This window comes from Uloborus diversus, unplaced genomic scaffold (assembly GCF_026930045.1).
Source record: "Uloborus diversus isolate 005 unplaced genomic scaffold, Udiv.v.3.1 scaffold_12, whole genome shotgun sequence".
In the NCBI taxonomy this organism is placed as follows: domain Eukaryota; kingdom Metazoa; phylum Arthropoda; class Arachnida; order Araneae; family Uloboridae; genus Uloborus; species Uloborus diversus.
The window spans coordinates 3888684-3914606 of NW_026557876.1; the positions used below are offsets into that span (position 1 = coordinate 3888684).

A 25923-nucleotide genomic window follows, 5' to 3' on the forward strand; every position below is an offset into this window, starting at 1 on the left:
GGTAAATACCCAGCAGGTAGGTAAATATTTTTTGGGTATTTACCCGGGTATTTACCCAAGGCCTGGGTAAATACCCAAAAACTGGGTATTTTACAAAAAATGCAAAAAAGTGAATGGGATTTTTTTTTTTAAATCTAAATGTGAAATAATTGGTAAAACTGATAGATACATATATGTATTACACAGTTTATAATATTTTTTTATTGAAAGACTTGATGAAATCATGAAAGAAACATATGGTGAACCAAAGAATCTTTCTTTTCAATGTCATAATTGGAGAAGTATAAGCAATTCATTATGAACTTCAGTATTTCAAAATCGCAATCTACGTTAGTCATGTCCAAAATGAAAAAAAGGAAGCATGAGGGATGTTTGGAAGAATAAACTGAGAAGTTATTAAGACTATCGTGTTATTTATTTTATTGATATTTAAGTGATAACGTGGAAAATATAGAAACAGTTTTCACATTAACAAGCAAAAAAAAAGCAAAATATTATTTTCTGTTGCCTTGCTCATTTGCATTTGCTCCCCTGTAGGGTGGGAAGGTAAATATTTTTTTGGGTATTTTTCCTAAGGCAGGGTAAATCCCCTAATAATTGCGCATTTTGCAAAAAATTTTTAGGTGGTATTAAAAGGTGACTATTTTCTTTTTTAAACATAAATCCTAAAATAAAAGATTAAAAATTTTAAATGTTTATGTATATTATGTGTGTGTGTATATATATATGTGTGTGTGTGTGATACAGACTACACCTGAACAATTGAACTAAGTTTGGAGGAAATTTCTGCATAAGATATAGGTAAATAAATAGTAATAATAAATTGAGCGACATTTCGTTACATTTTGATGTCATGCAGGGATATATTACTGGGTTATAAAAGACTAGGACCTTAAAAAATTGATGTTTGCTTTTTTTGTTGTAACCAATTAAGCTTTTTTTCTTTTTTGTAGAATGGCTTTTTATATCTGAAATTTGGCTATCGACATTGATCAGGCATATCCAACACATTTAATGTGAATATCATATTAGATTGCTAAGCTGTTTCACACAATAATTCTTTAAATATGTGATCAAAATACAATTTTTGGGCAAAAATTTATTGTTTTGTATATTGTTGGTTGTATACAGAAAAGTATTTTAGTTGAATATAAATTTTTGAAATAAATACCTGGGTATTTACCCGGGTATATACCCTGGGTATTTACCCCTAAAAATAAATACCCGGGTATTTTACATCACTAGTAAAGATAAAGATTTGTCACATAATTTACAAACAACTGAAGTCATTTAAATGTAAACTTATTATGAATGTGTGAAAACCTAAAGAATTTATCACTTTACGTCCTCTCACTTCCAATGAATCAAAACATGACTTCGTGAATTCCCTCTCTCGCCTTCAAGGCATCGAAAGATACGATGACGTCACGGATTTTCTTCAAAGTTCTAGAAGCAATTGCACACATCTGCATGTGACAGGCATATGATGACACTTTTATGCTAATCAGGGGGTGCTGTACTTATACGCAGGGGTGCTCACTGTTGGCATAAAATATTATTTTATTTTATTTATTCTCGGTCCACAGCCGATAATTTAAAGAAAATATTTTAAAGCTAATTGTTACCTACTTTAAGCCCAGTCTGGTAAAAGTATAATTCAACTAGTTGGTGCTGACACTTCAATCGACAATTCCCCCACGCCATAATTAATGGCGACTGTTTACTGAATCCATCGAAGATTGCATGTCTCGATGCGTCGATTCGGAAAAAGTCGAGTTGTCACATGAATGATTTGAATTTGATTCCACTTGTTTGAGACCGCACGTACCATGGAGGGAGTACGAAAATTCGCGGCAGTGGAATAAACAAATGAGTTGTAGTTGAAGTTAGTATTGTGACGTCATCGAGGCATGCAATCTCATTGGCTGATAGAATACAGTAGAAGACCGTTATAACACACACCTTGGGACCAGAGCTTTTGCGTTAGACAGGTTTTGGCGTTATATAGATCATTTCACAAATTTTGAAACTAATATTCAGAATATATCTATATATTAGCACTTCAGAATGAGTTTTATCTGCAATGAGTATCAAGGCACCAATTACAACTAGTCATTCACAAATAAATACGTTTCACAATCAAAATCCTGCACTTCTGCTAGCTTTAATGGTTTGCATAACAGCTGCATTTTCAAGAGCCATCTGGTATTTTCTGTTTACTACGTGTACTAATTTCCAATGTAAACGCTTTGAAATAGGATGAAAAGATGAAAAACTTTCAAAATTTAATTTGCCTAACCATTTTTCTGTTTGCAAAGCAAAACAGAGGGATTTTTCAAACTTCAAAACCGATTGTTTACTTCTGAAAAGTAGTGCGGTTTGTAGAGAATTGCGTTATACAGGTCGGTGTTATAACGGTCTTCTACTGTATATATATTGAGGTGAGTGACAACACTCTCTCTCTCTTCTCATTGATCTCCGGTTTGTTTTGATTTTATCGTGAGGTCTAGTTCGGCTCATGTGCGGGGGGTTTTCCCCCGCTATGCTAGCGGGATTCTGTGGCGTGCAACTGGTGATGCATTAATCACCTTGTTTTCGAGTTTTGGAATCTCAAGTCCTGGAAATGAAATGAGTCCAGGCGAAGAAGTGCTCGTTTCGTGTCCGGCAAATTGAAATTGCCGGGGAAGTGAGTTCCGTAAGTTCTTCTGGGTAAGTGCACCGAATCTTCCAATGTGGTGTAACGGTCAAGATAATTGTTGTGTTCCCGAAGTGTAATCCGGTCGACTCTGTGCGTACCTGGGATTGTCTACTTGGGACTTACCCCTGACTTCATCTGCAGACTGGTGACATTTTATCCTTTATTACTTGGAACTTATTTTGTGATATTTTGGGGGTCTTTTTTTACGGAGATGTTTACTTGTTTTGTGTCCGGCAAATTGATATTGCCAGGGAAGTGTGTACCATAAGTTCTGCTGGATAAGTTCGCCGAATCTTCGAATCTTCCATGTGGTTTACCTGTCAAGTCCGTTCCTGAAGTGTAATCCGGACGACTTTGTGTGCTCCTGGAATTGTCAACTTAGGACTGACCAGTGACTTCATCGACAGATTGGTGACATTTTATCCTTTATTACTTGGAACTTATTTTGTGACATTTTGGGGGTCTTTTTTTTTACGGAGATGTTTACTTGTTTTGTGTCCGGCAAATTGATATTGCCGGGGAAGTGTGTACCATAAGTTCTGCTGGATAAGTTCGCCGAATCTTCGAATCTTCCATGTGGTTTACCTGTCAAGTCCGTTCCTGAAGTTTAATCCGGACGACTTTGTGTGCTCCTGGAATTGTCAACTTAGGACTGACCAATGATTTCATCGACAGATTGGTGACATTTTATCCTTTATTATTTGGAACTTATTTTGTGATATTTTGGGGGTCTTTTTTTACGGAGATGTTTACTTGTTTTGTGTCCGGCAAATTGATATTGCCAGGGAAGTGCGTACCATAAGTTCTGCTGGATAAGTTCGCCGAATCTTCGAATCTTCCATGTGGTTTACCTGTCAAGTCCGTTCCTGAAGTTTAATCCGGACGACTTTGTGTGCTCCTGGAATTGTCAACTTAGGACTGACCAATGATTTCATCGACAGATTGGTGACATTTTATCCTTTATTATTTGGAACTTATTTTGTGATATTTTGGGGGTCTTTTTTTTACGGAGATGTTTACTTGTTTTGTGTTAGGCAAATTGATATTGCCGGGGAAGTGTGTACCATAAGTTCTGCTGGATCAGTTCGCCGAATCTTCGAATCTTCCATGTGGTTTACCTGTCAAGTCTGTTCCTGAAGTGTAATCCGGACGACTTTGTGTGCTCCTGGAATTGTCAACTTAGGACTGACCAGTGACTTCATCGACAGATTGGTGACATTTTATCCTTTATTACTTGGAACTTATTTTGTGACATTTTGGGGGTCTTTTTTTTTACGGAGATGTTTACTTGTTTTGTGTCCGGCAAATTGATATTGCCGGGGAAGTGTGTACCATAAGTTCTGCTGGATAAGTTCGCCGAATCTTCGAATCTTCCATGTGGTTTACCTGTCAAGTCTGTTCCTGAAGTGTAATCCGGACGACTTTGTGTGCTCCTGGAATTGTCAACTTAGGACTGACCAGCGACTTCATCGACAGATTGGTGACATTTTATCCTTTATTATGGAACTCATTGTGATATTTTGGGGGTGTTCTTTTTACGGGGATATTTTACTATATTTACTAGTCACATTTAATAAATGAATTTTTTTTCTGAAATATGCTTTTTGCTCGTCTCCAACTCGACATTTCATGGCCATTTAATGTTGGCTTAGTTTAAATTTCTTAAACAGAATATTGGACATTTAAACTCAACTCTAATTATGCCAACACAGGGTGGCGACAGGAACTGTAAAAAAAAGGTTCCCTGACTTTTCCCTGATTAAGTTCACCAAATTTCCCTGATTTACGTTACCAATGATAATGGTTTCCTTTCTTTGCTCTACTTGAAATCCATTGTATGTTTGTATAAAATGCAGTATTTTAAAAGTTTTAAGATGTGTAAAGTTGTTGAACTAAAGATATATTTTTAAAAAATGCTATTTTTTTAATAAAATGGTAAAAAAAAATATCAAGTCAATTTTTTTGGAAAAAAAATTGTACAAAACAGTATATTAAAATTTTCTACACGGAATGATTACAGAAAATTTAAAAAAAAAAAAAAAAATTCTTAACTTCCAGAAACCACTTAGCATAAGAATTTTATGAAACTATTAAAATCACTTTTTATTTTGAACTAAATTTTCAAACACTATAATAATTCAGTAAATTATAGTCTATAATAATTGTTGCAAGAACAACAAGTAATAGTGAAAGAATAGAAGTAATATAGTTATTCTTATGTAACTAATTGACATATTTATGCAAAACAGATGAAACCATTTGACATCTATTCATAGGGAGCTTTTCTCCAATCAAGAACATAGGTTTTAATGAATGAATACAGCATTTTAACAATAAAAAAATTAAGATATTTACTGAAGTACACAAGTTAACTGTATTTCAAATGATTTCAGTATGTAACGACAAAAAGCTTAGATTGTTTTTGTAACAAACAACTTTGAAATGCAAGAAAAAAAAACAGAAAAAAAAAGAAATTAGTTAATTTCAAAATATATAAAAGAAGAATACAACTTGGTTATAAAATAAAAGAATCATTTAAGTCTGAAGAAAGAAAACCTTTATCATCTGCGGCGACAACAGATAGTATAACAGCAAAAAACAAAGTTCTTTTTTGATTGAAAGTTCAATTTTAGCAATTAAATTAAAAATGCAAAGTAATAACTTTTAAGCTTTTATCAGTACTAATTCAAAAACCAAAGATTTCTTCTTGAAATCGTAATTGTAGTGCGCTAATTACTTCGAGACAATGGAATAAAGGCAAAGGAGCTAAGGCATAATTGAAGGCTTCCTCTCTGTCTGTATGGTTGTCTATTTTACGTAGCATTGAAAGTGGGAAAGGAAATTTCAAGCTAGGTAAAAAAAAAACAACCTAACAGACACAGAAGCAATCTTATGAAGTTCATCCTGTGGTTAATAAGTAAGATTCAATACTTTGACGTTGAGGAAAAAAGATGCACAAATATGCGGCAGTGTATAATTGCACCTCATTAATTTTAGTTTTTTTTTTTTACAGATAATTGGCGGAAATTGCGTAGGGAATTACAGGGGTGATTGTGAGTTCATCAAAAAATACCTGAAAGTTTCAAAGCGAGAACGGGGGGGGGGGAATCTTTGGCCCCTATTACTTAAGTACACCTATGCCATAGTATTAAATAGTTCAATAGTCAGAGTCAAAATATTGTGTGTACATTTGATTAAAATTTTAATGGGTTACAAAGTTACTTTTGAGCTGCCGTTATACAAAATTATCTTGACATTTGTCCATCTTAAGGGATAGGTGTCCATCTCAAGGCTCTTGCAGGTATATTTGATGAGTATTATATAATTTTTTAAAAAATGGCGGAGGTAGGGAGATAAAAGCATAACGGAAAAAAAAACATAATTCCGGTATTTTCGGACATAAAAATACCGGAAATACGTCCGAAATACCGGAAATTCGGTAAAATACCGGAAATACGTCCGAAAATACCGGAAATTCGGTAAAATACCGGAACACAATCACCCCTGGAATTAGAATACTTAATTTTGTAAAGCAAAAAAAAAAAATTTCTTCATAAAAACAATTTTCCCCGATTTTTCGTTATTTTTTCGAAATTCCCCGACTTTTTCCCTGATTAATCAAGTTCCCCGACTTTTCCCTGATCTCCCTGATCTGTCGCCACCCTGCAACTTTCGGCAAAAACCCTGGCCCGTTGAGAAAGAGGAAGACCTTGGCCATACTCACGAGGTTGAGCAGGAAGTAGTTGAGCATGGCAGTCATGCGCTCAACAATGCTGGGGTGGCAGAAGATGGACTGGATCTCTGCGGTGAGGCGGGCCAGAGTACGTATGGTCTCGTTGCTCATCACGTTGTGGAACTTGGCCAGCAGCCCCGTGTGCTGGAAGTTGGCCTCCTGCTGCTGGGCCTGCTCAGAGGACTGCGCGGGATTCGACCCCTGCTCGCTCCTGGCCTGCTGGAGCTCCCGCAGCTTGCTCATGTACTGCGGAAGGAGAGAGAGAGAGCTCTTCATCCATCGTCACTTACACACAAACGTGAGTGAAGAGAGATAAAGATATATACATATGTAGACACGCATATACCTAGACAATCAGGGCGTAGCTAATGGGGACAGCCCCAGTTAGTCTCAAAAGAGAAAGAAGAGAGAAGAGAAAGAAAAAAAAAGAAAAGGAAAAAATTCCAAGCGATTATATATATATATATATATATATATATATATATATATATATATATATATAATATATATATATATATATATATATAAATATATATATATATATATATATATATATATATTTATATATATAAATATATATATTTATATATATAAATATATATATATATATATAAATATATATATATATATATATATATATATATATATATATATATATATATATATATATATATATATATATATATATATATATATATATATATATATATATATAAATATATATATATATATATATATATATATATATATATATATATATATAAGAACCCCCCCTCCGAAAGTCGGGTCTAGCTACGCCACTGTAGACAATTATATATATATACAGTTGGCTCTCTGTTTAACGACGCTCTATTTAACGATGCTCTATTTAACGACTTTCTCCATTTAACGACGGCTTTTCGTGGTCCCAGGTGGTCCACTGTAGTGTTAAAAGCATTCTATTTGAGGATGTTTTCTACTCAAGGACGATTTTTTGTGGTCCCTTGAAAGTCGTTAAACAGAGAGCCAACTGTAGATATATTGGTAGAGAAATGAAGATAAATAGACATCTCACCGAGAGTGCTTCGTCCAGCAGAAAGATGGCGTCGTTGATTAACAAATTGATGAAATGCAGGAATATGGGTGGACGAGACGACTCGATGTTTTTCTCTGCGTCTATTGCCAGCTCCTGCAGGTGGAAAAACTCTTTTTCAACGAAGCAAACATTTCAGAATGAGACGACGCTCAAAAAAGGACAGTACTGTTTTCCTTTCTGGTTTTCTGGTTACTGCTCCATTTTTAAATAAGTTTATGTTTATTGTAAGCTCTATGCTACGTGTCATAAGGTTTTAAAAAATTTGAAAAGCAACAAAGATTTAATCCATCATTAAAATTACATTGAACGTGATACAGTAGAAGACCGTTATAATGCACACCTTGGGACCACAGTTTTTGCGATATACAGGATTTTGCGTTATATAAGATCATTTCACAAATTTTGAAACTAATATTCAGAATATATCTATATATTAGCACTTCGGAATGAGTTTTATCTGCAACGAGTATTAAAGCACCAATATTACAATTAGTAATTCACAAATAAATATGTTTCACAATCAAAATCCTGCACTTCTGCTAGCTTCATGGTTTGCATAACAGCTGCATTTTCAAGAGCCATCTGGTATTTTCTGTTTACTACGAGTACTGATTTTCAATGTAAAAGCTTTGAAATAAGATGGAAAGATGAAAAACTTTCAAAATTTAATTTGCCTAACCATTTTTATGTTTGCAAAGCAAAACAGAGGGATTTTTCAAACTTCAAAACCTATTCTTTACTTCTGAAAAGGTGTGCGGTTTATATAGAATTGTGTTATATAGGTCGGCGTTATAAAGGATTTCTACTGTAATATTAATCAGTGAAAATTGAAATAACGTTCATACTCTGGCACTAGACTGTAACTTTCATTCATTATAATAAAAAAAAAATTACGTTTGTTTACCAATTGAGGCAGTGAGAGGCAAAGGGATGTAAGCGAACATTTTCAATTTTTGAGTAAAAGGCGTTTAAAAATAACATCCTAAGTAGGCTTTCCTTGAAATTTTTTTTTCTAAATCATGCTATATAGCAGCAACTACCAGGGCTACTAGTCTCATATCTTGCCCCAAGACAGAGGAGAGGTTCACCTACCATTTGTACTGATTACAGAACAATCTCAATATCTCAAATCTCTCGGGGCAGAAAAAAAATTCGAGATATCGAGTTTTTGAGTTACCAAGGTTTTGAAAAAATTACACTAGAAATTCTCACAATTACACACATGTACGCTATATGCAATTATATATGTGATATGAGACCACTTTGAATCACGATCAATAAAGTAGTCTTCAATATTTTACTAGATTTGAAATTTTATAATTGTCGAAAGGGCACAGGAAGAGATTTTGAAATGAACAACAACTTCAACTTGGTTTTTCACCTAAAAATTCAAAAATCCTTATCTTCAACTAGTAGCTCCCCACATTCAAAAAAGTTTTCAGTAGCCATTTTGTAGGAGTTAAAAACGCAGAGTAATGAAAATGAGGAACGCATTTTCCGTTTTCACCTGAAATCTGACTGGCGAAAAATCAACCCCCTTTCCTCAAAGTGGACAACATGTTCGAGAGAAATGCACAAAGATTCTAAACTCTGGAGGAAATACAGCACCCCTTTCATACCAACAGTTCCCTATTATCTTGCTTCAATCCCCTAATCAAAGTTTCCAAGAAGAGAGATGAAAACTGGTCCCTGAAACTGGTTTTACTACAAAAATTGCCTAAGAAAAACGACAACTGAAACTTGCTTTTGTGCAAAAATTTCGACATATCGAGGGTTTCGAAAAATAAATTTCGAGATAACTATGGAAAATACATTGGGGTTTTATATAAAATGCAGGGGAAAAATGTTTTTTCGTGACATCAAGGGTTTCGAGATAAGGATGTTCGAGATATCAAGATTCGACTGTATCTCTAAATTTTTAATTTTGCCACTTACATCCCTTTGCTTCTCACTGCCTCATATGTTTAATACTTAATTTTGTTCACTATTTGGCTGCCAGACATTAAAGTATTCGGCTACACCGAATATTTGCCTTGCCTGCCGAACAGGCAGTGTACCAACCGAATATTCGGTGCATCCCTACTTTTCATTACAACAGACCAGGGCATATTTTAAGGAAATTTGACTGTGTGGGCAACTCCAACTTCCTCAGAAGAGGGGGGGGGGGCGATTGTAAATGTGCAGTTTATGTTGGTTGAGTAATCGTCAAAAAAGAGTTGGGGTGCGAAAATTGGAATTAGGGAAATTATTGCTAATGGTCATTGTGTTCGATAGGAAACGAGTAGAAGAACATAAACGCTGTGACTCAGCATTTAAAATAGTGTTCAAACAGTCACTGAGTTTTTGAACTTTTTCAATTTCATTCATTATAATACAACCATTCATTTTCATTTTAATACAACTAAATTCAAATAACATTGTCTTTTTCAAAAAAAAATCATATAAAACCTCTCTTTGTAAAGTTCAGCTTTTTTTTTTTTAAATTTAGGAAAATGTAGGTGGGCAATTTTATTTGACTGTGTGGGCAATTGCCCAAAAAAAAAAAAAAAAAAAAAAAAAAAAAAAAAAAAACACTAAAATATGTCCTGCAACAGACCATACATTTCTGATGCAATAGATTAATTCCCCCGACTACAGTACTGGTGAAAATGATAAAGACTTGCTGTATCAGGTGATTGCAATAGATCTGCAAAAGGTAAAGTTTCTACTGCAGCCTATCAGTAGACATCCCCAACTGTTCCCTACCTTCAGGAGATTGGCTTTTTGTCTTTAATTTAGTCTTTGTCCCTGCGTTATTGTTTTTGTTTGCTCTTTGTTTTGTTGTATGTATTACCGTTAAAGTATATACAGTAGAAGACCATTATAACGCCGACCTATATAATGCAATTCTCTATAAACCGCACAACGTTTCAGAAGTAAACAATAGGTTTTTAAGTTGAAAAAATCCCCCTGTTTTGCTTTGCAAGCATAAAAATTGTTAAGCAAATTAAATTTTGCAAGTTTTTCATCTTTCCACCTTAATTCAAAGCTTTTAAATTTAAAATTTGTACTCATAGTAAACAGAAAATACCAGATGGCTGTTGAAAATGCAGCTGTTATGCAAGCCATGAAGCTAGCAAAAGTGCAGGATAATGCACTTTCTTTTGATTGTGAAACATATTTACTTGTGAACAACTAATTGTAATGTTGGTGTTTTAATACTCATTGCAGATAAAACTCATTCTGAAGTGCTAATATATAGATATATTCTGAATGTTAGTTTCAAAATTTGTGAAATGATCTATATAACTCAAAAGCTCTGGTCCCAAGGTGTGCGTTATAACGGTCTTCTACTGTAATGCAGTTATTTTATAAAAGTTATTCTATCCTAGTTATTCCATGACATAACCGATTGTGTCCATTAAAGTGTGTAATATGTTATTCATTTGACACTTTAACTAGTTATTCTACGAAATAACTTGGTATTCTATAAGTTAACTAATGAGAGACAGTTAAAGTGTAAAATAAACAGTTTATCTAAAATGAAATAACTAGGTATTCTATAAATTAACTAATGAGGGACAGCTAAAGTGTAAAATAAACAGTTTATCTAAAATGAAATAACTAGGTATTCTATAAATTAACTAATGAGGGACAGCTAAAGTGTAAAATAAACAATTTATCTAAAATGAAATAACTATAGGTATTCTATAAATAAACTGATGATAGACAATTAAAATGAAAAAGAAGCGATTCATCTAATTTATGCAGCGTATAAATGGTATTTATGGAAACGTACCATAAAATCATTTGTTACAACAAGGATTACTAAAATGACACTTGGAATTACAAAGAACGTTATTTCCAAACAAAAACTGGCGCCAACACGCTAAACAAGTTCTCTCCCTATGGCCTGGAATAGTTCATAAATGTAGTAGGGGTGGAAGGTAAATGGTATTTGTCGTGCAAGATATACGATATAGATTTTTTTACATTTGAACGGGCTGCAGATCGTTATTCTAAGAAATAAATATTTAAACCATGAAATACAAGAGAGTTTTACACTTTAACAGACACGATCAGTTATTCCATGAAATAACTAGGTATTCTATAAAATAACGGATTTCATACTTTAACGGTAACATATATATTGTAACGGATTCGGTGCGACTTCCACTTTCTTGAAATGAAGACACAGTTCTTGATAAAAACACAGGAAATTTATTTACACTATGTACAGGAAAGAGCGTCAACAACTGCTAAATGAATCATCAGCAATTAAGCACTTATCACACAACACCGTAAACTCAACGTTTACACACGTATTTACTTCCAAATACGAAAACAACACAGCGAAATGCTTCGCTATAAACAGAGCTAATACACACTCTCAGTACAAATTCTCAATCGAAACTCAACTTTTTATCCAGCGTAACGGTTTATATACACACCGAAAAGAAATCTCTCAAATATTCCACACGCTTCTGGAACATAGTAGACCGTTATCAAATTTTATCAATGAACAAAAAGGAAATAGGAGGGTCGTATACTTTAGCCATATGAAAAGGGGTTGTATATTCATTACGGGAAACTATTTACAGGTTACGTTACTACAATAATTACTATTCACAGGATTTGTAACAATATGTTTTTTGTTTTTCAAATTTTTTCAACAGTTGATTATTTCGGCCTCTTTTTCAAAATTCAAAACTTCGCTCTTGTTTCTTTCAATCATTTTCTTCTAAATTCCAGAAGTGTCATGTCTTTTCACCTTTGGCTTTTTCTCCCCCACTCTCTGGTACAGTCAAACCTTGATATCTCGAACCTCCTTATCTCAAAACCCTTGATGTCTCGAAACAAAAATTTTCCCCAGCATTTTCTATAAAAACCCTTATGTATTTTCCATAGTTATCTCGAAATTTATTTTTCGAAACCCTTCATATGTCGAAATTTTTACACAGAAGCAAGTTTCAATTGTCGTTTTGCTTTGGCAATTTTTGTAGTAAAACCAGTTCCAGGGACAATTGCTTAATGTTTTTCATCCCTTTTCTTGGAAATTTTGTGAATTGGGGATTGGGGAAAGATAATAGGGGAGTGTTTGTACGAAGGGGGTGCTGTGTTATCCCCAGAGTTTAGAATCTTTGTGCGTTTCTCTCGAACATGTTGTTCACCTTGAGGAAAGGGGTTCGATTTTTCGTCCATCAGTTTTCAAGCGAAAACGGAAAATGCGTTCCTCATTTTCATCATTCAGCTTTTTTAACTCCTACAAAATGGCTGCTGAGAACTTTTTGAATGAGAGGTTACTGGTTAAAGATAAAATTAGAATTTTTAAATTTTTAGGTGAAAAAAACCAAGTTGAAATTGTTGTTTATTTTAAAATCTCATCCTGTGCACTTTCAACAATTAGAAAATTTCAAATATGGTGAAATACTTTATTGATCGTAATTCAAAGTGGTCCCATAGTACATATTTAAATGCATATAGCGTACGTGTTGTAAACGTGAGAGTTACTAGTGTAATTTTTTAAAAACCTTAATAACTCAAAAAAAAAATTCCATCCCGAGAGATTCGAGATATCGAGGTTGTACTGTATCTCCGAAACTATCGTTTGGCGCAGTATAGCCTATTTGTGAGCATTAAGTGTAGTGAAATTTAGACTTACTACACCGCTAGTAGAAGTGAACTTGCAAAAAAAAATGTCCACAGCCTGAAGTTGGAGAAGAAGAAAAACACGTGAAGCATTTTTCCTCAAGGAAAATCTGTATTTATTATCCTCAAAGGATTTCTAAAGTTGACGAACAACATCTTCACTGATATTTAAAAAACATTTAGAAGAATAAACAAATATTAGCCGCTAATATACAACGAAACATTAAGTTTACGAACATGCTGATTCCAAGGAATATAAGGCATTACCGTAATACACAAAAATAGGCCTAAAGGCGTTTTATGACTTTAAAATTGACATCACGTTGTATAACGCCCTGCCAGGAGTAAAGAGCACTGGCAGACATGACAAATTACTACAAAGTACTACATGATGGCTACGATAGGTGAGAGAGAGAGCAAAAAAGATCGCTCAAAGTATTTAAAGTCTTCACGTGGCTTTCAAATTAAGAATATGCAAAACACAAGATGTGTTGCCAATGCAAGAAAGTTAAAGATGTGTTGCCAATCAAAAAGTAACTCAATTAAAAAAAAAACTCTCGCGGTTATAAGATACAATGAACTGGTGACTCGGTTCACCCAAAAGTCCATTCATTTGACCGAGTTATCGCGACCGATCTCACGAATGACGTCACAACGTGATGCAATGTTTACGTCGAAAAAGGATTGATTCTGCATGATGCAAAAACGTATTTTTAATGATTTTTTTTTTCCAAATTAAGTGATTCTTTCACTTTTTGTGAAAGTTTAAATTAAAAATCTAACACTATTCAAGCTCTTGCGCCATTAAAACTAATCGAACCGACCAGCCTTATCAAAGAAACGAGAAGGCAATAAACAGGGAGGAGTAATGTTCTGGTAAAAGGGTACCCACCTTCATCTTGCGCTGGTGCACCTCAAAGTTCCACAGGTACTCGAGTACCACGTACATGGGCCTGCGGTACTGGAACTTCTGCTCGAATGCCACGCTCTGTCCGGTCATCTCGATGCTCACGAAAACATGCAGCAGGGTGGGGGCAAGTTCCCCCACGAAAGGGTGGCTGCTGAACAGTTTCTCCCGATACACGCTGCAAATCAATGAACACACGTTTCAATTACAGACAGCCCAGCGACATAGAGCAAAACAAAAAAACTCTCTCCCCCAATAAACAGGAAAAGGCATTACAAATACAGGCCGAGGACTGCTGATGGCCTTTGAAAAGAGTGAGAAAGGTGACAGATTTGAAAACAAATGTGACTAAAAGGTGACAAAAAGCAATTTGTTAAGAACTCAAAAAACAGAAAAGGATTATCTCTTTTCACTGACTTTTACCAAAATAGCCTATATACTTTTTGTAAAGATTTCTTTACAATTTTGGAAATGAATATTATAGGGCTAGAAGTAGTAAAATAAAAATTTTAAGATATTTTCAAAAAACTTTCAGTGTAACCTTAATATATATATATATATATATATATATATATATATAATCAATATAATAAAGCTTGAAATTGTGAAGCAAAGAGCAAGATGATGCATTTATTGAACATATAATTTATGTTATGCAATCACATTTTTAGTATTGTTTTTTTCTCTTTTTTTAGTTTGTTGAAAATGTATTTGAAATGTTTACAGGATGCAGAAAGTTTTCCTTGGGGGGGGGGGATGTATGGCTTGAAGCTTATATGAGGCTGAAAAATGTTGAAAATGTATTTGAAATGTTTACAGGATGCAGAAAGTTTTCCTTTGGGGATGTATGGCTTGAAGCTTATATGAGGGCTGAAAAATGTTGCATTGGTATTATTTCCTTCTTTTTTCTAAGTAAATACAAAGCATAAATATTAAATCGAAAGTCTTGACAATAGAGAATAACTGAGAAAACCAATTTGAAAAATCAGACTTTAACAAAATGATAATTGCAATGATAATTACAATGCAAAAATAAAATGATGTTGAAGTATGAAACTGAAAATATCGTTTCAAATGCCTGAAAATTTTCATGACTATTTCTTTCTCGTTTTTATTTATTTCATTTTTTTAGCAAGCTCTGGAAATATTCCATGACATGTCCATGGGAAGTAAAAAATGTGTTAAATCAATTTATTAAAAATTATAGTAACATAATAAAGAAAATAGTTTATCAAAAGTAGTACAAGTAAGAATAACTTTCAATTTAAAAAAAAAATATTTGAAATGTTTACAGGATGCAGAAAGTTTTCCTTGGGGGGGGGGGGATGTATGGCTTGAAGCTTATATGAGGGCTGAAAAATGTTGCATTGGTATTATTTCCTTATATTTTTGGCTTTTTTCTGCAAAATGTGATAACATTTGATTTCCTTTTTTCTACTGTCATATGAATTATTTGTACTTCTTTTTTTTTTCACTTTTTCTTCAGATTGGATACTTTTGCTGCTTTAAGGTTATTTTCTTCCAGAGCTTTTTTTAGTTTCTAAGAAGCTTCAGCAAACAGCTCTTTTCTAGCTGCTTTGGTTTGAAGATGATCCTTTCTTTTTCCATTCAGAGCAGGGGCTGCATTTCAGCATTTTAGTAGGGAGGTCGAGCTTTCTAGGTATGCATTACCACGGTGCGGTCCTAAACACACATTAGCTAACAGGAAGTTTCAAAATATATATTACTCAAGCATACACAACAGAACAGTTCTGTTTCATTCACTTTTCTCCCCCAGGCTGAAACCTTGGTTTTTAGGTGATTTTCCTTTTCTAGCCAATCATTGCAAAATTTACACTTTCCCATTTTGAGGTTTGTCCAGAAAACAAAAAAAAAAGGACATTAACAATCTTTAATCTTCCCAAGCACACAACAATGAACTTATCACTTGAAAAACGCAAAAATGAAAAACGTAACTACAGTCCGACCTCGAAAGCAGCGGCTAACACCGTTGAACCTCTCTATTTTAAAAAGGGGTGGCAGCTTGATTAAGATATGGCAGCATTCCTGCTTATTTTGATATTTTATTTTCCATAGGTCTGATTAGTAAGGGGAATAAATTACTAGAAAAAAAAACATCAACCTATTCCCCATACTTATCAGGCTTAGGAGAAAAAAAATAATGCTTCTGATTTGATCAAAATAGGTAGTGATAAAGATAATGATGTGAGGGTACTTTTGTTAGTTTTTTTTTTAATCGGGATTCATTTGTTAGATGCGCTGGTCGGCTGTTTTTTATTTCTTTTCTTTTTTTTTAAACAAATTTATTCCTTATTGCATCTAGGAAAATAATATCACATTTATCAAAAATACTGTCATGGTGCATTTTGTTTCAAACATGTTTACAGCAGTTTTTTTTTTGTTCCAATACAATAAATAAATAAACACTAACCGCCACTCATAAAATCTCTGCATTATAAAATCAGCTGCTTTTTAAAATAAATGTGGAAGAACCAAATCATTACATTACCTAACCATGTTAAAACCGTGCTTTAATAGAATCAATCTCGCCGTTACATAAGACAAAGCTTTTGGAAAGCATCTGCTTCTAAAAGCTTTTTTTTTTTTTACTGGAACTAGCCATATTAAGCATTGAAACCTAATAAAAAAGACTTTCGAAGATTCTCTGAGACGCACCAAAAAAGGAAATGTTAAGAAAAGACCAAGTTCACTTCTCATTTGTGCAGCAAAAATAGAACCCAAACTAACCATTTCTGTGCAAACACAAAGTGAAACTATAAACGCAAACCAAAACTTTTCACTATTCCGCGCTCAAAGACATTGAGGCACGCCTCCTTAACCCATCACCCCTTTTTCAAATGATGGAGAATGGTCAGAGAGCAAAAAGGAGGAAATCCAAAAAAAAAAAAAATCATAAAAGGGATGATATCCAAAACCTCATCAAAATAGAACCTGAGAGCCATGACATTCCAAAATTCAATAAAAAATGGCTAATTTACCAGTTTTAAAGGTAATACGTATTTAATAAAGTATAAGTAATAACTTTGTACATTTTTCTGCATTGTACCATTACTTGCAAGAGTGCTTATTAATAAATAAATCTAAATTTTGAAAAAGAGGCACCAATTTCTAACCCTTGAGTTATTGAACAAAGGGTTGGGGGAGTCAGAGGTCAATCTTGGCAGCATCACACAATAGTGTCAACTTTTCATATTTTTTAGAGAAAAATACATTTTTTTTCATTGAAAACATTTGAGTTTATAATGTTAAATGAGTGAGAACATAAATTTTAAAATTAGGTCTGTTCGTAATTTACAACAGAGAGAAAAATCTAAAATTTCTTTATGTGGTAGAACATACTTTTCATAATAAGAATTGAAAATAAATAAATGTACATAAACGACTGGTTATCCTTTTCCTTGCATTGGAACCCAAAATTTGTCTATAAAATCTTCCTAATACGATTTCGGAATCAAAAGAACTTGCAGCCGTCTCATTTAATCATGAAATCTCAAAACTTTTAACAGGCTGCAAACCCTAAACGGTTTGAGATTCACTATAAATATTTTTTACACTTTCTTAAATACACAAAAACAGTAACCATGCCAAGTTTTAAAAATTCGAGACTGTGGGTGCTAAGCCACATTTTTTGATTGAGTTTTGCATTTTTTCTAAAATAAATTAAAGGAATAAAAATATTATTGAAATGATGAATAAAATAAGCAGATATAAGGTAGCATATGGTAAAAGACTACACAACATCAAAAATAATTGAAATACTTGCAGGATGCAAAAAGATTGAAATCTCAAACGAGGCATGCAAATTTCGGCGCAGCACTTGGTTGACGTCGTTGGCATGATTCCAAAACGTACGTTTTTGGCAGATATCGCGGAGAATGAAAATTCGAAGGAGAAAAATAGAAAAAAATAAAAAATCAGGGACCGAAAATTTTAAAAAATCGTATTTTTTCCCCCCCGATTTTTGAGAAAAATAAGGCCTGAAAGAGGCAAAAAAAGGAGGAAAGGTTCTAAAAGTCAACAGAAAAAGCTGGAACTCCGGCAAAAGCCAGAAAAATCTCATCCCTGCTGTCTACAATGATACCGTTCGGACCTAAAAAAAATATCGTAATAGACAGTTTGATTATTCATGCTGACATTTTGCTGGGGCCAAAAAAAAAAAAAAAATGTTATAGACAGTATCGTTATACACAGGTTTCACTGTACCTTTTTGTTTTACTTTGACAACCTGTCATTCTTCTGAAAGGGTGATAATTTCCAATCTCATCTTCTGTATGGTCCCTTAAAACTTTGAACTGGAAGAATATATCCTTGAGTTTTTTTCGCACAAATATCAAGTTTTTTGTGCCGGTAACAGTTTTGAATGGAGAATATTTCCCCAAGCATAAGCTGGGGGGACCCGGTTCCCACATAAAAAGTTTTGTATTTTTTGACTCATGTTAACTTTTGCTTCAAACTTTCAATACCTTAACTCTGCATCCTGTAACCTGTATGAAGATTTCAGGACCTGTGGGTCCCATAAACCGCCGCAGACAATACCGAGGGAAATAGGGCAATTTCTAGTTGAAGGGCTCACCTGGACAGCAGGGTGTTGGGCTCATCCTGGGCAGAGGGCATGAGGGCCTCCAACATCTCCGCAAGGTGTGCACGCAAGTGAGGGTTCCTCACTCTCTCGGGACTCCCCATCAGCATCAGGATCAGGGTCATGAAGTGGTCCAGGGCAGGGCCGGCCATCTGGGGGAGGGGTGAAAAACACGGGTTTACGACAACGGACGGTTTCACTCCCCAGTAGAGACGTACCGAGTACTCGGTAACTACTCGGTACTCGGCCTACTCGGCCAATATGCCGAGTACTCGGCACTCGGCCGAATTTTGATCAGATACTCGGCCAATACCGAGTAGTTGCAAAAAATTGAATGTATTAAAATTTACAAAAAAACTGAAGCATATATAATTTTCTGCAAACATTTACAGATTTTGTTTATTTTCCAAACATTGGCAGGGTTTAATTTCAAATTAATACTTTTATTGATAAAGACAATGTATAGATTAAAATTAAAAACTGTTGTGTAACATTTGTTTATCACTTCAAATTTTCTGAAAAATTGAAAAAAGTAATATATTTTTACGACTGTGCTAACAACATGGGCGGATTTATGGGGGGTCAGAGGGGAGCAATGCCCCCCCCAGTTTTGGGCGGACTTTATGTAGTAACAACACATCTTCCAAAAATTTTAAAAAAAAAATCATCATTTTTTCGTTTTGAATAGTTCAGAAGAACATGGATGGATTTATAGGGGGGGGGGACAAAGAGGACAATGCCCCCCAATTTTGCGAGGAGTTTATATAGTAACAACTTATCTTCCAAAATCTTATAACAAAAAAAGATCATGATTTTTTCTTTTTTGAATAGGAAATTTTCAGAGACTGGAAAGTGCAAATTATTGATAGGTTCTAAAATCCCTGAAAAGAATTGGCGCAGTATAACCTACCAGGGCTCTTGAGCCAAAAACCCAATCCAACTAACCAAACCTTGAAAATTATTAGACAAGTCTTTGAAACTCCTAAGCAAAGTGTGCTTCAATTTTATTTCTTATCAAGTGTATAAATTAAGAATTGTTCAAATGGGAAGTATGTTACTCTCTTGATACCTATTCTTTAAATCTGTGCACCATTTCTTTTAAAGTATTAACTTGCATCACAAAGCACTTTTAAAGCATAAAACTTAAAAAAAATATATATATTTGCCTATTATTTCCAATTAACCCTTATAAGACTTCAAAATGCAGAATTTTATATCCATTTTAGAAAATTTCCTCCGGGGGGGGGGGAGTAACCCCCGGCTCCATAAAACTAGAGATATTCTATATCCCACTTAAAAGGGAGCACTGCGTCACTCTCTTAACACCAGCCCCCTCCCTTTTAAGGTCAATTTAAAAAGGACAGCATGATTACACACAGTAATGAAAACGACACATAAAAAGTAAAGAATGGCCTTATACATCACAGAAAACAGACAAAAACATTTGAGAAGCGGGAGGGGGGGGGGCAATTAAAAATGTTGCTCCAAAAAAAAAAATCCTGCCCCCCCCCCCTCCCCAGGAACTCAGTCCTAAATCCGCCTATGACAGTTGCACTCCCCAGCATAGCAAAAACCTTGTTAAACCTACGTTTACACAGGGATCGTACTTAATTTCAGAAATAAAATGAAGGAGTTTTGAAGGAGTAATATGAGATTTTGAAGGAGTACTAACGGACTGTCCTTAAATGATGTCGCCCTTTTTTTTCCCCAACATGTTTGATCCCCTTCCCCTTTGTCACGAAGTGTCACACTTTATCTTATTACTCCTCGTCACATGTCATATTTTTATAGATATAATAATTTAATAACTGTATGATGCCTCCTCCCCCCTCAAGGCACGACATTACTTGTGGATGACTCATTTTACATATCATAACTGCAATTTGCTAAACAACTGTTTTTTCAACACAATCACTTATAGTACATCTGCTTATGTATTTTTAAATATTTACATAATAATTAGACAAACTGACTTTTGCAGTTGAGAGTGTGGTGGATGGAAAAGAAATAATCATAATACTTTAAAAAATAGCCAAGCACCATTTAAGCATGGTTTACTACATTTATTAAATGTCTTAGTCAACTAATAATATTTTCACCTTCAACTTTTATGACTTAAATATGATCAATTTGTAAATTACATCTTTATGAAAAAATAAATATACGAAGCTACTACATTAAAATCGCCCTTGAGATGAAGTTAAGTTGTCGATCAAGACAACTAACGAGGAAGACTGTGTAGTCGTTAACTAAGAAAGAAGGAGTTTTGAAGGAGTTCAAACCAAAATGAAGGAGTTTGAAGGGCCCATCAAAAAAATTTCCTAAATGAAGGAGTATTGGAGGAGTTTTGAAGGAGCGTACGAACCCTGTTACAGGGTTCCGATTCCGAGTCACAACTGACTACAACTGTATTTATGTCGAGGACTGCATACTAAGTGCCTTGCCTCCATTATTTTATCTACCGATAGATAGCAGCACCATCACCGGATCGAACAGTTAATGAGAATTTAGAACTAGTCCAGGAGCTACCTGGTGCTAGCACCCCCAGTGGTATCGTTTCACTTGGAGGACATTGAGACCACGAGCCTATTTAACGTCCCCCAGTCCCCATTAATGACGATGGTGGATCTTCGACCATCGAGGTTCGAACCCAGGACCCTCCGATCCCGAATCCGACAGTCTACCGATCGGGTTACTACAGCCCGTTTACAGGGTTGCCACTCAATTTTAGAAAAAAAAAATTCGCTGTTTTCAACCCCCGACACACAAAGGAAGGGGGTTATAAGTTTGACGTGTCCGTCTGTGGCACTCTAGCGCCTAAACCGGTGGACCGATTTTGGAAAACTTTTTTTTTTCGAAAAGAGAGTTGATCGAGAGTGTTCTTAGCTGGGCCGAGTCTTCGGATGACCCTATTTAACGAAGATATCAATTAAAAACCTCTAAAAGGTTTTTCGGGATTTTTGCAGAGAAAATTTATTTAAAAATTATAAAATTTTAGTACCAAAGAGCATTATCTTCTGCGCCTGTTAGAATGTGTTTGGAATTTCTACGTAATATAGAATTCGAATCGTAACGCCTTTTGAAAGCAGATTTTAATTACAGATAAGCCTTTATCCAGCGATTAGTAACCAAATTCATTGTTGGCGTACAAGGAAACTAAAAGCCAATGATTTAAAATTTTTATCTGTTGCCACTTTCTATTTGTTAACAAATAAAATACTCGTAGTTGATTTTGATAGTATAAGGCATTTAAAAGGATTTTCAGTTTCCCCTCTTGATTATACATTTGCAACCCAGTCCAGAGTCCTTAATTTTAGTTTTCCCTGTATGAAAATGAAGCATTACAAATGAGCAAACACTCGTGTTTGAAAAAGAACATTAATATAGTGATAATATACATTACAGGGAATAAAATCGAAACAAAAAAGAAATAAATGACGGAAAATAAATAAGAATTCATAATAATTGAAATAATAGCATGGTGATTAAATATATTTAACTTTTTATGCAAATTTAAAAAAAAAAAAGCCTTCTCTTAACCATTCATTACTTGGACCCAAAAGGGTAAAAGTTAAGCAGAACAGTGAATATTACAACTAATTTCATACACACTTTTTCATCAAATTATCATGAAATTCAAGATTTATATTAAATAAAACAATAAAATGATTCTGCTTTTGTGATCAACATTTTAATATTTACTTTAAAATAAAAGCAAAATTACCATTTTTTATTTTACTTTATTTCTCAACTTCATTATTATTATTACTATTTATTTAGGTTTTTTTTTTTTTTTTTTTTTTTTGGTAGTTTATATACTTGGGCACTGATTTTTGCAACTTCAATTCAAAAAAACAAAAAAAAAAACAAAAAACGAGCTGATGATGACGACATCACATACTCCAATTTAATGTCATTTTCTCATTCTTGGCAGTTTTAAAGTGATTCAATAATTTACTTTCTAAATATCGACAACAGTGGCCAAATTGAAACAATATTTAAAAAAAAAAAAACCAAATTTGTCGCCAAATTGGTGACCAAAAGACTGGCGATATAACGCCAAGTGTCCGTCAAATTATAACACCACTTGAGTTTACATCGAAATTAACGATGATTCCCCCCCCCCAAAAAAGGGGGCAAAAGACCCCCTTTGGAGCATCCGAATGCAACCAAAAAGGGGAGGTGCACAACGAGACCCCACTAGGAGTCTATGTACCAAATTTCAACTTTCTAGGGTATTCTGTTCTTGAGTTATGCGACATACGTATGCACATACGTACATAGAGACGTCACGAGAAAACTCGTTGTAATTAACTCAGGAATCGTCAAAATGGATATTTCGGGTGTCTATACATTCCTAGGCATATATCCACGTGTGGTCGGGTTGAAAAAAAAAACTCAACATTCATTCGGGGGTGAGGAAAATGGAAATAAAGGCCGATTTTTGAGTGAAACTTTTTCGCGAATACAATACTTCCTTTTTTGTGAAAGGAACTAAAAAAAAAATTCACCTGCATTTTCCAAGTTTTAGAGGAAAATTTCAAAATTCCCTGGATTTTCCGTTTTTTTCCCCCATTCCCTGTGTTTTCTCTGTTTCTTCAGGTTTTCCTGTGATGCGGCAACCCTGATTCATCTGCATTTGCAATGAAATGATATGACAGCAGACCATTCAGTTCCTTACATTAATTATTGTTTAATTACAGATCGATTCAAACTTTTTTCAAGAGTACTATTTTACTATAATCTAACAATTTGTTATTTCATCATCAAATTAGCTAAAAACTAATATATTAACTATTTGCTGAAGGCAATTCAGTATGAACGAGCATGCATTTTTCAAGAAAAAAAAAACATAGTTCCTTCTAAGAAGTTTTAATTTAAATGTTCACGCACAAATACAGGATACGAATGATCTGTTTGCAAAATGCTGTACATACAAAGTTATTGTATGTTCAATAATGAGGAAAATACTGTTTAAGGCTTTCACGGCCGGCGTCAATATGGGGAGATAACATTTCCAGGCTTTCACGGCCGGCGTCAATATGGGGAGATAACATTTCCGGGCTTTCACGGCCGGCGTCAATATGGGGAGATAACATTTACGGGCTTTCACGGCCGGCGTCAATATGGGGAGATAACATTTCCGGGCTTTCACGGCCGGCGTCAATATGGGGAGATAACATTTCCGGGCTTTCACGGCCGGCGTCAATATGGGGAGATAACATTTCGGGGCTCATTGGCCGTGGTCTAATTGGAGTAGAAGTTCCAGACGTTTCGGCTTGCTTTGCTGCAGCCATCATCAGTGGTTTGAGTTTGGAGAGACTGATTCCCGGCTTCGGTGGCTCCGGTATTTAAGCAAACTGCTGCTGGTCCTGATTGGGAGGCGTTCTCAAGCCGCTGGTGGAATAAGGTCCCTGATTGGATGAGATTCAAGCCGCTGGGTGATCCTTGTACCTGATTGGATGGGATTCACAAGCCGAGTGATCCTGGTACCTGATTGGATGGGATCCACAAGCCGATTGATCCTGGTACCTGATTGGATGGGATTCACAAGCCAGGTGATCCTGGTACCTGATTGGATGGGATTCACAAGCTGGGTGATCCTGGTACCCGATTGGATGGGATTCACAAGTCGAGTGATCCTGGTACCTGATTGGATGGGATTTACAAGCCGAGTGATCCTGGTACCCGATTGGATGGGATTCACAAGCCGAGTGATCCTGGTACCTGATTGGATGGGATTCACAAGACGTGTGATCCTGGTACCTGATTGGATGGATTCACAAGCCGTGTGATCCTGGTACCTGACTGGATGGGATTCACAAGCCGTGTGATCCTGGTACCTGATTGGATGGGATTCACAAGCCGTGTGATCCTGGTACCTGACTGGATCTGATTCACAAGCCGAGTGATCCTGGTACCTGATTGGATGGGAATCACAAGTCGGGTGATCCTGGTACCTGATTGGATGGGATTCACAAGCCGTGGTGGCTACCGGTTTCTGATTGGATGGGACCACAGTATGTTCTAGACTGTTGTGGCGAGTGGATCTAAGGGCAGGGTGCCATGTTTTTGGTAAATTGAAATTCTCCTCTTTTCTGTTGAAATTAAAGGGGTGTTTGAAAATTTCTATAGCTTCGCGATGAAGACGGGCAAAGTAATGAGATGTTGTAGCCAAGATTTATTCGAAATTTCTACTCCAATTAGACCACAGCCAATAAGCCCGGAAATGTTATCTAACCAAAATAATGAGGAAGGTATGAAAACAGCCACAAACTCGCCAAAGCTCAGATCTGTGGTGGTAATACCGGTGCGGTACTTTTAAAATGGAGACTATTTCTTTTTGAGTTGTGTGTTACATCCAGGTAGCATCCAGCAGACTTCCATTTCGTACCACTAAAACTATTTACAAACCCCACTGCAAAACCATCGACTAATAATAAGAATAGACCGAGCTATGGCAATCCTTTTGCTGCTCATAAACCAAACCATGTGACTGGTGGATATCCTAGCAACAGCGGGCGTTGATCGTAGCAGACGATCAAAGCCCGCGAGAAATAAAATAAATAGAATTGATGAAACACGGAAGAATGATCTTTTATGGAGTCCGATTTGTAAACTTGCTATTCTAAGTTGTAAATATTTTGTTAATATAGTGAGTTTTTCATTTAGATAGTATTGTGCATTTTCTTTAGTCAATTTCAATAACTCTCGAAGCAATTAAAGATGCAAGCACCCAAAATAAATCAGCAAACGGTAAGATTTTTACCTACAATTTCAAATTTAAGATACCGATTAGTACATTTTTGCGTTAAACGTTCACGCCAACGCTGACGTAGCAGTTCCAAATGAAATAAAAGTTACTGAAGACTGTGTTATCAAAAACTAATAACTATTGTCAAAATAATGCATTACTAAAAGAAAAAAAAAATCAATCTCCGCACCTGTAAAAAAAATTATAATGAAAACACATTATGTCTTGAAATACATGTCGAGTGCCAAACGATAGATAATCCTGCCATCTAGCAACCATGCTGCCAAAGTGTTCGCCAAGCCTCCCACCAGTCACATGATGTATCCATGAACCAATTTTTTCATCAGCAAGTCTGGGAAAGCTCGGTCTACTCTTATTATTAGTCTATGTGCAAAACCTTTGTTCCATCAATTTTTAATTATTTCTCTGTTCACTTCAAATATTTAGCGGAAGGAAAAGTTCAAAATAAAAGTCTGAGGCTAACCTCAAGGTCGTTAATGAGCCTCCAAAGCACTGCAAGAACAGATG

General features: G+C 35.1%; 1 protein-coding gene across 1 annotated transcript in view; it reads right to left on the reverse strand.

The window, feature by feature from the left end:
* The window catches only part of LOC129232431 (ubiquitin conjugation factor E4 A-like), a gene marked incomplete at its 5' end in the record, with an annotated part of 81333 nt that overhangs the window by 15934 nt on the left and 39476 nt on the right, over positions 1–25923 (reverse strand). Inside the window, 4 exon segments of the mRNA XM_054866576.1 lie at positions 6423–6677; positions 7486–7599; positions 14027–14219; positions 18636–18793. Coding sequence (XP_054722551.1) covers positions 6423–6677; positions 7486–7599; positions 14027–14219; positions 18636–18793 — 720 coding nt within the window.